The sequence below is a fragment of the Notolepis coatsorum genome, assembly GCF_963971535.1.
Source record: "Notolepis coatsorum genome assembly, chromosome: 1".
NCBI classification, from domain to species: Eukaryota; Metazoa; Chordata; class Actinopteri; order Aulopiformes; family Paralepididae; genus Notolepis; species Notolepis coatsorum.
The window spans coordinates 215,730,604-215,747,557 of record NC_140165.1 but is presented as its reverse complement, the minus strand read 5'-3'; the positions used below and the strand labels follow the sequence as shown (position 1 = coordinate 215,747,557).

Here is a 16,954-nt window from a genome sequence, read left to right as displayed (position 1 = left end):
AAGTGATTTTGCTTCTTACTATCCTTTTCGGACAAAGCAATTATCTTTTACTTTTTCTATATTGTTATTTCTTGTTTATATTTATTGTTCAAAAAAAACTATTCATTAATTTATATTCAGTCATTCATTCATCATCAGGCACCCTGCCATGTACCTGTTCCAGCAAGGACCACAAAGGAATTAAGTCTGATGATGCATGTGCCAGTATCTTATCATCAATTAATCAATCAGATTTATTTATAGAGCACATTTAACATGTCAACCAAAGTGCTGTACAGAGGGTAGATACACATAGATACATCTAGACAACATATAGACTACAATCACATCTCAGTTTTATGGGAGGACACACAAGCAAACACACAGGAAAACAGGGCATGAGTCAGTGAACATCAGAAAAAGCTAATAGCTAAATTATTATTATTAATAGGTAGAAGTGGGTTTTGAATGTAGACTTGAAGGCATCTGTCGAGGGGGCAAGCCTAATGGAGGTGGGGATGCTGTTCCACAGTTCAGGGGCTGCGACAGAAAAGGCACGGCCCCCCCCTGAGCTTAAGGTTAAGATAAGATAAGATATTCCTTTATTGATCCCCTTGGGGAAATTCAGGCATCATAGCAGCATGGGGGAAGGGGGGGGGGTACAGGTAGTAAAAACAACACAAGCAGTGTAAACAAATAGGTCAATATAATTTACTATCTAACTAACTGAAAAATATATTCACAGTATTCACAGTGTCACATAAGGTGCAGTATGCATAAGGTAGTGTTATAATTTACTATCTACTGAAATATACATTATTCACAGTATCACAGTATCCACTGAAATATACATTATTCACAGTATCACAGTATCCACATAAGGTGCAGTATGTCTAAGGTAGTGTTATTGTCTTCCTTGGGTTCCTATTAGTCCTAGGTCAATGTCTGGCAGCAGTCGCTGCCCCCTGTTGTGGAGCCTGGAGGCCACTAGTCGCTGCCCACTGTTGTGGAGCCTTGTGACCGCTGGTATGAAGGACTGTCCGAGGCGGTTAGTTGAGTGTCGGGGGGGTATGAGTCTGTGGCTGAACGAGCTTCTCATCTTGACTAGCTCGTCGTAGAGGGGGTGGTAGGGGTTCTCCATGATGGCAGCCAGCTTCCTTCTCATCCCCCTTTCTGCCATCACCTCTAGTCTAGGTAGCTCCACTCCCACCACAGAGCTAGCCTTCCTCACCAGCTTGTTGAGCTTGTTGGTGTCCCTTGAGTTGATGTAGCCTCCCCAGCATGCCACAGCATAGAAGAGGACGCTGGCCACTACAGACTGGTAAAATGACTGCAGCAGTCTATTGCACACGTTGAAGGACCTGAGTCTCCTCAGAAAGAACAGCCTGCTCTGTCCCTTCCTGTAGAGGGCCTCTGTGTTATCCGACCAGTCCAGTTTATTGTTCAGGTGTACCCCAAGGAACTTATATGAGTCCACCACCTCCACCTCCACCCCTCGGATGGTGATGGGAATCGGGGGGGGCCTCTTCTTGCCCCTCCGGAAGTCCACCACCAGCTCCTTGGTCTTACTGGTGTTGAGTTGGAGGTGGTTGCTGTCGCTCCACCCCACAAAGCTCTCCACCAGGGCTCTGTACTCCTCCTCATCATAGACCTCTGGACTGTCAAGAGCCTCTGATCGGCTGACCTGAGGGACCGTGTTGGAATAGGGGGATAGGAGGTCTGAGATATAGAAGGGGGGCTGACCATTAAGGGCTTTAAAAACGAATAGGAGAACCTTAAAATGTATTCTGTAGCATACTGGAAGCCAATAAAGGGAGGCAAGGACAGGGGTGATGTGGTCTTTCTTACGGGTTCCGGTCAACAGTCTGGCAGCAGCGTTTTGTACTAGCTGTAGGCGAGACAGGGAAGACTGGTTGATGCCTATATAGAGAGAGTTGCATTAGTCTAATCTAGAGATGAAAGCGTGGACACTGTAGCTCTCTGAAGGTCTGCAGGGGAGAGAAGGGCTTTGAGCTTAGCAATGGCGCATAGTTGGAAAAAACATGCCTTCACCACTGAGTTCCCTTGTCTGTCGAACTTAAATTAGGGATACAAAATGACACCTCTCTTCCCGTATTCATGGCTCAGCCGCCCCAGAGGCACCTGCAGAACGGGGTGATCCGGGGCTACCAGGTGGGCTACCGGGAGTACAGTCCTGGGGGCAGCCATCAGTTCACTATCATCAGCATGGACACCACTGGGGACACCATGGAGAGCGTCCTGCTGGACAACCTGAGGAAGTTCACCCAGTACAGTGTGGTGGTGCAGGCAGCCAACAGGGCCGGCACCGGGCCGTCCTCCCAGCAGGTGGTCACCAAGACACTGGAAGATGGTGAGTTCAAAGACAGGGCTTATTATTTGGGCTTAGAATAGTAGTGATCATCAGCGAACAATCCAAGCTTCATTCTTCTAGCCCGCAGAGTTTCATTGAGGTGGGCAAATAATAATAATAATTCATTGCATTTATATAGGGCTTTTCTAGACACGCGCTTTACATTGTAGGGTGGAACTCTACGGAGCTCTACTCATGTAGCCACGCTTAAGATGAGGGTACTGTAGATAGGTTGTCTGAAAGTTCTCATGAATAAATGTCCTTGTCTAGTTTATTTTAGTGTTTGTTTGTTTGTTTGTTTGTTTGTTTGTTTGTTTGTTTGTTTGTTTGTTTGTTTGTTTGTGCAGATAAAAAAGCTAACATTTTGTAATTCAAAGAGAAAGAGAATATTACAATTATAATACAAAATCAAATCAAAGAGTCACTGATGAAGAAATAAACCCTAATGGGCTGTGGCTACTTCACCCTTTTAAAGAAAAATAAGAAAAGAGAAAAGGAGAACTGAGATAATAAAAGTTTGGCAGAAATGATGGCAGATGACTTTGGCAATATTGATGAGAAGGGGAAAGGGAGAAATAAAGAGGATAGAAGAACTGCATGTTGGATTGTTACTTATGTAAATACATTTTAAAAATTAAATATTTCAAGCTTTGAAGCACTCAGGTCAGTAAAAAAATTAGTGTGTGTGTGTGTGTGTGTGTGTGTGTGTGTGTGTGTGTGTGTGTGTGTGTGTGTGTGTGTGTGTGTGTGTGTGTGTGTGTGTGTGCGTGCGTGCGTGCGTGCGTGCGTGCGTGCGTGTGTGTGTGCGTCTTTGTATACAAATTATAAGTGGCTGAATCTGTGATAGGTAATTTATGTTGAGTATTTCAGTCATAAAAGATTAATGTTATTGGTGAAATGTAATGTACAATGTAATATCTGATACAGATTAGATAAATAGAAATAGCTCATTCAGAATAATCTCCGTCTAAGTAAGAGCCCCAGTTAGACAACAAGTGAACACAAACTCATTCTTTTGGAAAGACTGCCATCTTCTGGGCACTCTGTTCCACTGCATCAGTCAGCATCATGTAATGTCCACCAGAAGGCCGATAAAAGACGCTATTCTATCTGTAATAAGGATGACTTTGTGTCGCGATCATACCATCACATAATCTAGCCACCCCAAGACATTTAGATAATTTTGTTCCAAAAACACCAACATTTTAGACGATGACACAGTCATCACTATACGTTTATTTTGTATTTTGTTTATGTTTAGTCTTATACCGTACATAACTATTTGGAATGAAAGCTGTTATTTCCCAGGTCCTCACTGGTTTTATATGTGGGTCTCAGAACCCTTGCATGGGAACCTCAGAAAAAAGTTAAACTGTTTACTGCCGCCATTATTTCATTGACTAATCAGGACAAAATGAGAGAATTAATCAATGTGAAAGATAAGATAAGATAATATATTCCTTTATTGATCCCCGTGGGGACATGTTGGCGTCATAGCAGCATGGGAGAGGGGGGAGGGGAGGTACAGGTATGGGCAGGGCAATAGTAGAAAGACATAAATATAGGCAATACAATTTAATCTGAATATAGGAATATGAGAAAAAAGAAATGGTGTAAACAAAGATGCAGATGAGGGTCTGTATGCCCTATTGGTTATATTGTAAAAAAAATATATAGGCAATAAAGAATTTGAATCTGAATGTATACAATGAGTAAGAGTAAAAGTAAACAATATACACAAGGTGCAGTATACACAAGGTACCCTGACTGGCATGATATGCGTCATACGTTGTATTCCGTACAGGTGTTGGTGATTAAGAGTCAGACACACTTAGTGGTCAGACTAGAATGAATCAAGAGTGAATCAGTCTAATATATCTACGCAGGGGCGGACCTAGCACATTTGGCGCCCTAGGCGAGATTCACCACTGCTGTTTTTTTTTTTTGCTCTGCGCAATTTTGGCACACCCCTCTATATCTGTAACCATTATTTTTACATTACAAAAATTCTAACATAAGGTCTGAGCCTCCCCCCCCCCCCCCCCCCCCCCAAAAAAATCAAAACATCGCCGCGCTACCAACCGGTTAACCCTTTTCACTGCGACAATACACCGAAGGTTAACCCTTTCACGACCGTCGGTTGTGTGATAGTAAAGGGTTAACCCTCCGTCGTGTGGCAGTGAAAGGGTTAACAGTTATACAGTAAAGTACTGCACCTATAATTTTTACAAGCAAGAACAAGAGCTAAGAATAAATGTAAAATGCACACTAAAGAATTAAAACAAATAAACAACTTAGCTAACACACAATAATAATAATAATAATAATAATAATAATAATAATAATAATAATAATAATAATAATAATAATAATAATAATAATAATAATAATAATAATAATAATAATAACAAACAATAAAATAACGTGCAAATTTGCTTTAAAAGAAAATTATGTATTGTAAAATATGTTACACATATATAATCAAAATATAATATGCTAAATAAACAAACAAATAAATAAAAATTACAAATTCACTTTGTCTAAAGTTAGCCTGTAGCTCCTACTGGTTTCCATTTACAGTGCAATCCTTCTGGCCTTCCTCGCTGCAAAGTCATCAATCACATCAAATTGTCCAACTCCTGAGCCAGCTCCTTCCCATCCAAATCAGATTGCCCTCCATGGTTTAAGGTGTGTACAAGTGCCTCTGCTTGCTTCATCAGCTCTTGGTGTGGCAGGTCTTGGAAGTTGTACAAAATTGCATACCTTTCACCTTGGCACGTTTCTCGTCTTCTTCTTTTCTTCTCTTTTTAAACTGGATGGCCGGATGGCTTTTGCCTCTTCATAGTTCTCTAACGTTAGTCTTTCTTTCCTCAACGCTCAATTCTATAAACACTTATTTTTTTGGCGCCCCCCTCTGGGTGGCGCTCTAGGCGACCGCCTATATCGCCTGTAGGAAAGTACGCCCCTGTATCTATGCTGTATGGAGTTCCTTGGTATGAAGGAAAAGCAGCATTACTAAGGCAGCATTCTAAGCTTGTTTGCTTGTTGTTTCCTACCTAACAGTGCCCTCTCGCCCCCCTGAGAGCGTTCTGGCCGTGGCTAAGTCTCCAGAGGTCATCTCCCTGTCCTGGATGCCGCTGCCCAGGGAGGCCCTCAACGGAAACCTTCAGGGCTACAGAGTCATCTACTGGGCCAACCTGCCTGATGGAGGTACAGTAAGGCCACACTACACATTCATGTACATAGGCATGCATGGATGCACAGACATAATGATAACAACAACATAAACAACAACAATAATGACATAAGCAACCCCCACCACAACAACAATGCACACACACACACACACACACACACACACACACACACACACACACACACACACACACACACACACACACACACACACATATATTATATTTATATTTATATTTACCACATATTATATTTATATTTACCACATATTAAATATCCATATGTGTCTGAATATACCTGCATATAATCATTCTAATCATACACCTGCATATAACCCATATGCATATGATAGTATGTACAATGATGCTGTATATACCGTATATATAGTTATTCTTACTGTATATATATATATATATATATATATATATATATATATATATATATATATATATATATATATATATATAGATATATAGATATATATATAGATATATATCACACACAGACTCTCCCAGCTCTCTTTCTCTCTTGCCCCTTCCTCATCTCTCTCACCCCCCTCTCTCTATATATATCTCACACACACACACACACACACACACACACACACACACACACACACACACACACACACACACACACACACACACACACACACACACACACACACACACACACACACACTTCAGAAACAAACATAGTATCAATGAGAGCATCAATAATACACCTGAGTGAAGTCTAGTAAAAAAAAAAAAAAAATCTCGTGATCTGTCTGTACATACCTGCATAATCCTTTTTACATCTGTAGATACTAAATCTATATCTGTACATATCCCTTACCTACTATTTACGCTGCTGGCCAGTATGTCTGTTACCATATTGTCTTTATACCTGTATCACTGTTGTACATAATATTACAACTCTGTACATATCTGATTAGCACTACACTCAGTACGATGAGTGGTAACGTGTGGCACTGAGCCTAATGTCCGTTAAAACCAGAATGATCTCATTTCCAGGGTCATTTAGCCGACAGATTTTCGTTGTACTGTAGCCTACTTGTGCTGTATAATGACAATACATTGGAATCTAATCTAATCTAATCTAATCTAATCACACACACACACACACACACACACACACACACACACACACACACACACACACACACACACACACACACACACACACACACACACACACACACACACACACACACATACACAAACATAAACACACACAAAACCAGTGTGATTAGTCCAAGCAGTTGGATCCATACCTTCCAGCATGCCTATATTGCGTATAGGTTGCATTTACCATTTATTTAGTTTAGATATTGTTTACCCACTAGGTGAGGCTGTAGTTCCATGGTCCACTGATAAGATGTCCTTACAGCCTATAACAGCAGGACTGGTGCCTTATTTAACATCTTATCTCCCACATTTAAGGTGAAAATCTACCCTAAAACAGAACCTACATTGTAGTCCAATGAGCTTGGACAGTTAAAGGGATAGTTCTGATTTTCTCTATTTCTTACTTACAAATTATGATCTTGATCTTGAGTCCTTTCTCAGCACAATCCATGCTGTTCCTCATACTACGGTAGCCTTGGCTGGTTAGCCACAAGCTAATGCAAAGTCAATGGGGACAAGCTCATGTCTTTACAAACTAGCTGAAGCTCATTACGAATAGCTACCACCCACCTGGTTGTGTGGCAATAAAAGTATCTTGTATCTTGTACTGTAGATTCCGGCACCTTGACATTTTGGCTGATTACATTTCTCAGATAATTTGATTTATTGGTAGCTGTCAGGATGTAAATAGAATTTCACCAAAGGGGTTCTAAAAATGGTGCCTGCCCCACCTTTAAGGGGATACTTGTTCATATTAACATATCAAAACTGAACTGTACAGCATTGTAGAAATAACAATGTGAATTCTACTTTAGGGTGGATTTTCCCTTCATGTTACAGAAGGCTATTACCGGTGTCTCACTAAAGGGAAATCTCAAAGGTGTAATCATTATACTTACAAAGTACAATGACCATCACCATTTTCCCTTAGTAATGGAGAATGTATTTTATTTATCAGAGGTACAAAGTACAATGACCATCACCATTTTCCCTTAGTAATGGAGAATGTATTTTATTTATCAGAGGTTAATTTGAACCATCATACTTTGAGTCGGCCTTACGAGTCTGGTTTAACTTTAATAGAACCATAAGCAGAAGTGTCATGGGGCCAGATTGGAGATTTGTGGTTAGATTGTAACAACATTACATTACAAAGGGATACATTTGTTGTTAGATTGTAACAACATTACATTACAAAGGGATACATTTGTTGTTAGATTGCATAGATATCTTTCAAAACAGAAGTGTATATTCCCAGAACTGAGATATTTCTCAAGAGTAAAATATAAACAACTGTATGTACATCATTGCAGCAAGAAAACCTTTGCCCAGTGACTAGATTCTTGCAAGAAATCTTTTTTGCGCTTTATGCGCCACATCAGATTGTTTAGCCAGCAATTAAATCATCAAATCGGAGTCACATACTCCTAAAAAATATATGATTTTTCATCGCTGTGTAAATCCAACCCATGTTACTCTCCTGAATCTACACCAAACCCCCACGGCAGTGATCCAGCCATGCAGCCTGGCGAGCCCCCATCAATAATTCACTGTGCAATAACTCAGCCTGGTCCACTGCTCCTGCTCCTGCTCCTGCTCCCATAGGGCCAGGACATAGTGTCAAGGACAGCAGGGGAGGAGGAGAGGAGAGGAGAGGAGAGGAGAGGAGAGGAGAGGAGAGGAGAGGAGAGGAGAGGAGAGGAGAGGAGAGGAGAGGAGAGGAGAGGACAGAAGAGAATGAGAGGATAGGAGAGGAGGAGAGGTGAGAAGGAGAGGAGAGAAGAGAAGGAGAGGTGAGAAGAGAGGAAATGAGAGGAGAGGGGAGAAAAGGAGAGGAGAGAATAAGGGATAACAGGGGAGATGGGAGGAGAGGAGAGGATGTGCGAGAAGGAGAGGAGAGAGAAAGAGAGGAGGCGAAGATAGGAAATAATGAGAAGAGAGGAGAGAAGGAGAAGATAGGAGAGGAGAGGATATGAAAGAAGGAGAGGAGATAAAAGGAGATGATGGGATAGGGGGCAGGGTAAGGGAGAAGAGAGAGGAGAGGAATGAAAAGGAAAGGAGGAGAAGAGAGGAGGGGAGCGGGGTTGAAACTTGGTGCCTGTCATGTTTAGCTATGTCTCTACGTCTGAATAATCATCACATCATCTACTATGTGTGCACATGCAATAATAGATACCATACATTCCTGTCTTCCTGTGTGCCTGCAAGTGGTGCCTCAGGTTGTCAGGTCATATGTGGGGGTGACGCACAAGAGGCTCGGAGTCCAGCAGTGGTGCAACATTTACACATGCAATGCAATAAAGCCTCTTGTTAGCCACATCAGTTTGGGGAAGGCCTTGGAGGCCTGTCACACATGTATCTTGTGTTCACAATTGTGTTTGTCTGATGCTTAAAGGGAAAATCCACCTTAGAATGTAATTTCCATAATATTATCTTGCTCACTTACAATGTTGTGAACATGAACACGTCTCTCCTTAAGCCGAACAACAGAGAGAGACGAGACTCTAGTGATGATGTCATCGCGATACAAATCCTGGAGCTGATCCATTGACAGTGAATAACGGAAGAAGTCCTAGGACACTATGACAGCAACGTGGTGAATAGAGATATGGATACATGTTCTGATCCAGAGCTGTAAGCCCCTGCATCTATTAAGCTCATTTGGATGTACATGTAATAGCTCAAACTAAAACACTTATTCATTGTCAATACACCACCTTAAAGAAAAAGTGTCACTTGATGACATCACAAATTCAAGTCTTGAGTTTATGAGACTATGTCTATGTTTACAGGTATTGATTGAACTGTCTTAAGATCATTAGAATAGTACAATGCTAATTCAGTTTTAGGGTGGATTTTCCTCTTTAAAGGGATACTCTTTTGAATTGTAACTGGTTAATTTTCTTCACCAGACGTGTGACCTTTATTTCCCTTAAAGAGAATGTTGCATGCACCATTAAAATCACGGGGTACAGCTCAAGATTCAAGAGTTTATTTATCACATACTGTACATACCAGGGCATACAGTGAAATGCGGTAGATCTGTAGAACCGGAAGCTTGGATCTACAGTCTTTAAATGTATTTATTTATTTAACCAGGCAGGTCAATTAAGAAGGGTCTCTCAAAGGGTAACAGGGAAAGGGGACAATAAAAAAAAAAAGAGAGACAAACGATATACATACATCACAGAGGTACGGGAAATAAAAACAAATATCAAACAAATATGTAGCTGTGCCCAAATGGGTTGTGCCCCATGAACCAACACAAATTCTAAACGTCCAAGTATCCCTTTAAGTATCCGTGTCTCCTCTCCTCTGTCAGAGCTGGGAGAGATCCGGAACGTGACCACGGGCCAGCCCTCTCTGGAGCTGGACGGCCTGGAGAAGTACACCAACTACAGCATCCAGGTGCTGGCGTTCACCAGGGCCGGGGACGGCGTGCGCAGCGAGCAGATCTACGTACGCACCAAAGAGGACGGTGAGGCGCTCAGCGACGTTGATAGCCTTTCAGACCTGATGAAGACGTGTTACATCTTAACCTACAGTATGTGGGGAACGTAGAGGTGCTGTACGTGGTATTCCTTTGTTAAAATATGTGTTAAATAGCTCTACATTCCGACAGGCAGCCATCACTGATATAGAGTGTTTGGTCAGTAACATGGGTCTCTCAGTCCCTCAGATCTGCAGTAAACTGAAAATACATTTACCATTTACCTTATAATACCTTCCCACTTTATCCAATCAGGAGAGAGAACCCTACATATTTTTACTTATTTCAAGAAATCGTCCCAAGCCAAATTAGTTTACTGCACTGGTAGATTATTTAGACACATTTGCTTAAACTAGTTTTTATTTCTTATTTTTGTCAGACCATTGCTGTGTGGAGTTCTCTATCCTGGTTGGATAAAGTGGGAACGGGATACCAGAAAATCTGTTTTCTGTTTAATGCAGCGCGGAGGGACTGGGAGACCCATGTTACTGACCAGACAATCTATATCAGTGATGGCTGTCGGAATGTAGAGCTATTATTTTAACACGTGTGATTTCTTTGTGAGGGAGTACACATGTTTCTACCTGTTCTGAAGATGAAGTGCTCTTAGAATAGGACCATGAATGAATGAATGAATGAAAACTTTATTTAACAGATTGCAGAATGGGTACAATACAGTACGGCTCAATACATACAATTGTTAAGGGGATGCAGACCTGAGAAAGACGTTTGTCTTGTTTCCATCAGGGTCCCCCATTTTCAATTCATATATATGGTATCCAAGATGAGAGGACTGGACCTATTCTTTACTAGGCACGAGTATTGACTGACATTTCGACATAGCAGCGCCTTCTTCAGACGTTGCAGTGGTACTGCGTCATCATTACTGCGTCATTATCACCCATTAGAGAACTATAAGATGACCTGTGGTGCAGATCTCTCCCCTTACCTGACCTTAGCATGGATGCATACACTACATGATTTTGACTGGATTCCGGTACGTCTCCCGTGCAGAAGGACTGCTAAGACACACTGTTGCCAAGACAACAACACTCTTTAGGAGCATATACAGGTAGACCCTTATTCGGTCAATGTCATCACAAACAAAGATTTGCATGCATAACGGTTTGCCCATAAAGTTATTATAAGAGGTCTGCAAACACTAAGAGAAGTAGGACACACAATGACTGTGCTCCAGAACATCATTAGACAATGCTTCGTCAGGTCTAGACAATGTAAATTTAATGAAGCGGCCGATACACTGGAGTCGTTGCACGTCCTACATCTGTTCCTGCTCTATTTTCCCAACCCGGCACCTAAGAAGGGGTGTATCGTGTATGTATATAACAACTCCTCATTTAACCCTCATTGGATTAATTTACCTGTCTCAAACCCGCCCTCTTTTCTCGATCATCCAATCACAACGGTTGCGTCCCTCAGACAAAACCTTTTTACATGATCAAGAAAAGAGGGTTGTAGCCAGTTTCCAGGAACATCATCAGGCCCACTGTCCCACTCTGTCTACATAGTACTCATGTCCGGGACCGGAAGCTGGTTTGAGTTTATTCACTTACGGACAGTGTCTCAACGGCCACGCCTACTTTTAGGCCAGATTGTGCCGGCCAGATCTTGCCTCTCGTTTTTAGCCCCAGCCGCTCTGTAGCAGCAGTTAATCAATAGCCATGCTCTACCACTACAGTTGTGGTCGGTTAGTGGGCTCACTGAATTAAAACGGCTATTATCAAATCTGTCCAGCTGTTGCATAGTCCATTGCATAGTCAGTCATCCATCTGCTCAGTAATTGCATACACATCTGGAAGTCGGTCACCATTTGACAAAGTCCATCGATTTAGGCAGTATTCACGACTATTGGGTGGTTAATGCTCTTGCATAGCCGGTTGCACTCATCTGTCTTTCTGTTGCCAAAAATCCATGCACGTACCAATATACTTCATTGTTGTTTACAAACTGTAATAGGGTTGGTGATTCAGTGTCATGAATTGACTATACATATTATTATTATTATTATTATTATTATTATTATTATTATTATTATTATTATTATTATTATTATTATTTATCTTCTCCACCAGTTCCTGGCCCTCCAGCCGGGGTGAAGGCGGCAGCCTCCACCAGCTCTGTGGTGTTTGTGTCCTGGCTTCCTCCAACCAAACTGAACGGCATCATCAGGAAGTACATAGTGTTCTGCTCCAACCTCCACCCGATGGTACGACATCATATGCTGTCCACTGTCGCTATGGAAATCTATGGCTTTTCTTCTTTGACCCTTTCACTACCACACTACCAAATGGTTAACCCTTTCACTGCGACAATACATAAGGTTAACCCTTTCACTGCCACATGACAAAGGGTTAACCCTTTCACAACCACACTACAGAAGGTTAACCCTTTCACTACCACACTACAGACGGTTAACCCTTTCACTACCACACTACAGACGGTTAACCCTTTCACTACCACACTACAGAAGGTTAACCCTTTCACTACCACACTACAGACGGTTAACCCTTTCACTACCACACTACAGACGGTTAACCGTCTGTAGTGTGGTGGTGAATGGTTAAAGGTTATCCTTCTGTAGTGTGGTTGTGAAAGGTTAACCTTCTATAGTGTGGTAGTGAAAGGTTAACCTTCTATAGTGTGGTAGTGAAAGGTTAACCTTCTGTATGTGTGGTAGTGAAAGGGCTCAAATCAGATTTGTGTTATATATTTTTTTTTGGGTTATCGTTCATGTTTTCTGTACACTGTACGCTGGAAACTGTATCTTGGATTGAATGATCTAGGAACACTATCCCCACCTTATGGGCATCAAAAGCACAGCTGGGTCGCATAATTTACCAATCAGATTGTTGGCCAGAACTACCCACTTCTCTTAAAGGTCCCCTCCACTTAGAAACGTGTTGTTTCTGCAGTTCATTTCTCTTGGAGGCGTGACTTTGTAGACAGATTGTTATTTATGCAGAACTTGTCACCAGAGTGCCCTTTTTTAGATTATTTCACTGTAGGAGGGGGGCTTCTCTATACTTTCTTAAAATCTGAGCCAGCTGTGAGACGCGAATAATCCTGGGAATTTATCATGGACGCTAATTGCCCAGCTGACCACACTGTCATCCAGGAAATACTAACTGCTAACATGAAATGCTAACTTTAAACTCATATTATAAGTTGATACATCTTAGATATAACAAGATTGTGTAGCTAAGAAGTGTTGTGTTTGATTGAAACTGATTCTTGGGGAACCATTTAGGTGGAAAAAGATAAAGTTAACCGACTTGGGGGAAGACGTGAGGGGAGAACGGGGCGTTAATAGATCCTTGTATTCTCAATGAGGACAAGGTGTAGGGATGCTGCTACTGCAAGGCATTTCAGTAGTTTATTTAATATTTAAGGTGGAAATACCATGCCAAACAAATTGTTATTCAATATACAAAATGTTTATGTTGTATATTATACACCTGCATATAACCCATATAACCCTGTATGATAGCATGTACAATAATGCTATATATATACCGTGTATATACTGTATATATATTTATTATTACTGTATATAATCCTATCCACATCTGTTTGTACATAGTTGCATATAATCCTTTTTACATAATCTGTAGATACTATATATCTATATATGTACTGTACATATTCCTTACCTACTCTTTCTAGTTACGCTGCTGGCCAATATGACTTACTACCATAGTGTCTTTATACCTGTATAATTTTATACCCAGTTTAATCACCTGCACATTGTATAGTACTGTTGCACGTTACTGTTACATTTGCACTCAGGTTTGAATCGAATCTAATCAAATCAAATATTTTAAAGTATTAAAACATATGTGGAGGGGATCTTTAACCTCTTTCTTGCTCTGTGTCCAGGTGATGAGTGAGTTTGAGGCGTCTCCAGATGTATATTTCTACAGGATCCCCAACCTGGCACGGAACAGACAGTACAGTATCTGGGTGGTGGCTGTGACCGCTGCTGGCCACGGTAACAACAGTGACAAGATCTTCGTAGAGCCTCTAGCCAAAGGTACAATACCATGTCCTCTGTCATGTGTGTCGTCCTGCTAGAACATGGATTGTTGATTCTGATTCTGATTCTGATGATCCAACTCCAATCAACATGATCATTCTTCTCTACACTGTGGATAATTTATTGTCCTACATATAAGATAATTACGATAAATAGCAAACAGGAGTAGCTACCTTTTAAAGGCACTACTAAATAGAATATTTTCTTAGATTGGTCTGATAACAGTATGTTATAACAGCATGTTATAAGAATGTGATGTTTGTCTGCAGAGCTCATCTGCATCTTTATGTTGTATGTCCTTATGTCATCAATTATTGATGTGGTCATACATTTATCCCATAACTTACTCATTCAAGTGTTTTTGAATGATGAGAAGGGTGTCTGTGTGTGTGTGTGTGTGTGTGTGTCGCCTGTAAGATAATAATATGATAATATGTGGACATAATTCAATTATTTAAATGTGTCATGTGTGTGTGTGTGTGTGTGTGTGTGTGTGTGTGTGTGTGTGTGTGTGTGTGTGTGTGTGTGTGTGTGTGTGTGTGTGTGTGTGTGTGTGTGTGTGTGTGTGTGTGTGTGTGTGTGTGTGTGTGTGTGTGTGTGTGTGTGTGTGTGTGTGCGTGTGTGTGTGTCTTAGCCCCAGCAAGGATTTTGACCTTCAACAGAACAGTGACCACTCCCTGGATGAAGGACATTGTGTTGTCATGCAAGGCGGTGGGAGACCCTCCTCCAACCATCAAGTGGCTCAAGGGAAAGTAAGTGACAGGCACATGCACACTTTGTAGACCTGTCAAGTGGACGCTTTATAGACCTGTCAGGTGCACACTTTATAGACCTGTCAGGTGCACACTTTATAGACCTGTCAAGTGGGCGTTGTCATTTAAAAATAATTCTCAAAAACAAATTTTCTTTGCTGAATTATACATTTTAATGAATACATTTTTCTTTCCCATTTGACAGTCCTCCAATTTTGTCCTTTAGAGTGCAGTTGGGGTGATATTACATTTGACTGGAGGATAATATATTCTAACCTATTTTTAAAGGAATATGTAACTTTATTAGGACGTTCAGCAGTCCTATTAGAAATGAGAACTATTAGAAATATCTGACTCTTGTCTGACCACTAAAACGTGCATTGACTATAAACATATATTATGACGATCTACTGTTTAATTTTCTCATATTCTTCTCATATATACAGATTCAAATATTTGTATTGCCTATATTTATTGTTCCTCCTATTACCCTGCCAATACCTGTACCCCCCCCCCCCCTCCCTCGCACTGCTATGACACCTGAATTTCCCCAAGGGGATCAATAAAGGAATATCTTATCTTATCTTATCTTATCTTATCTTATCTTATCTTATCTTATCTTATCTTATCTTATCTTATATTATATTATCTTCTCCTTACCTACAAAGCTCTCTTCTCCTTACCTACAAAGCTCTCTTCTCCTTACCTACAAAGCTCTAAATGGACAGGGACCTAGCTACATCACCAACACTCTAATAAATTACACACCAGCAAGAACACTGTGATCATCAACTGCTGGACTACTAGAGGCTCCCAGAAACAGTCAAAAAAGGATCGGTAATGCAGCCTTTATCAACTATGCCCCAAAACTATGGAATAAACTACCCCAAAACATCATACAAGCAAACTCACTAGATATCTTCAAAAGACAGCTTAAAACCTACTTCTTTGCTCAGGCATTTAAATGAATGAATGTGTCGATTCTATGCAAATTTTATCTCGCTATCTCCTCCCTCCTCTCTGCCGAGACAACTCACATCTCCACTCCCCAGACTGTCGAGGTCGTCCTATCACCAGCCCTCACTGCCTCCCTATAACCGGTTTAGACGTGTCGATTCTACCTTCTTCAACGGACTTGACTCCCTACTCAAACTACAATATGGACCAACTAGCAATCGCTATCGGGATCTGGATCTGTACAAGATTAATTCGGAAACACGATAACCGTATGGAGATAGCTATGGACAGACTGGAAGCCCTCCACATGGAACTTGTAAAGAGACTTGCTGCCCATCAATCCGACGCTGCCCGCTGCCCGATGCACCATCAATCCGACGCTGCCCGATGCACCCCCCCCCCCCCCCACTCTCAAGTGTGCTGGAGCCTTTATAACTCACAAGGTCACGCCGGGGAGTCGAGAGATAAGAACAGAACATAGCGTCCCTTCTACGCGCGTTGCACTCGCCCTCACCCCCGGCCCTGCTGAGGAATTTAAGACTGTGTGCCATTATTACTACCAAATGTAATAATTGTGAAAGCCCCTTGAATATTGAAGAGCACTGCTCTGTTGTAATCCAAAATTTTACTATTTTATCACTGTTCTATGTTAAATACCCTGTTGTATGTCTGTTCCATTTTATAATTCTTAGTTTATTTCTAAACCGAATCATTTTAAACTATTTTTGTACTGAATGAAACTGTAAACAGAGAACCTATTGGGATACTAGGTCCTAATGTGAAACACTGTGATTTACCTTACCTTGCTCATGCTCGCTTATGACTATATTTTCTTTACTGTTGTGAAGCACTTTGAACTGCAACTTCTGTATGAAAAGTGCTATACAAATAAAGTATTATTATCTTATTCCTCCTAGATTGCAGGCTCCTCATTCACTTCCATTCATTTTGGGGACAGAATTAAATCACTCCTTAACTGTCACTTAAGGTGCACTATTGTGCCTCAGCACACCAGCTGACAGCTGA

At 41.2% G+C, this 16,954-nt stretch overlaps 1 protein-coding gene across 1 annotated transcript in view; it reads left to right on the top strand.

Moving 5' to 3' along the window:
* The window catches only part of dscamb (Down syndrome cell adhesion molecule b), a gene marked incomplete at both ends in the record, with an annotated part of 450,395 nt that overhangs the window by 390,676 nt on the left and 42,765 nt on the right, over positions 1-16,954 (top strand). Inside the window, 6 exon segments of the mRNA XM_084312177.1 lie at positions 2,107-2,350; positions 5,414-5,560; positions 9,998-10,153; positions 12,259-12,392; positions 14,063-14,216; positions 14,854-14,971. Of these exon segments, the coding sequence (XP_084168303.1) occupies positions 2,107-2,350; positions 5,414-5,560; positions 9,998-10,153; positions 12,259-12,392; positions 14,063-14,216; positions 14,854-14,971 (953 nt within the window).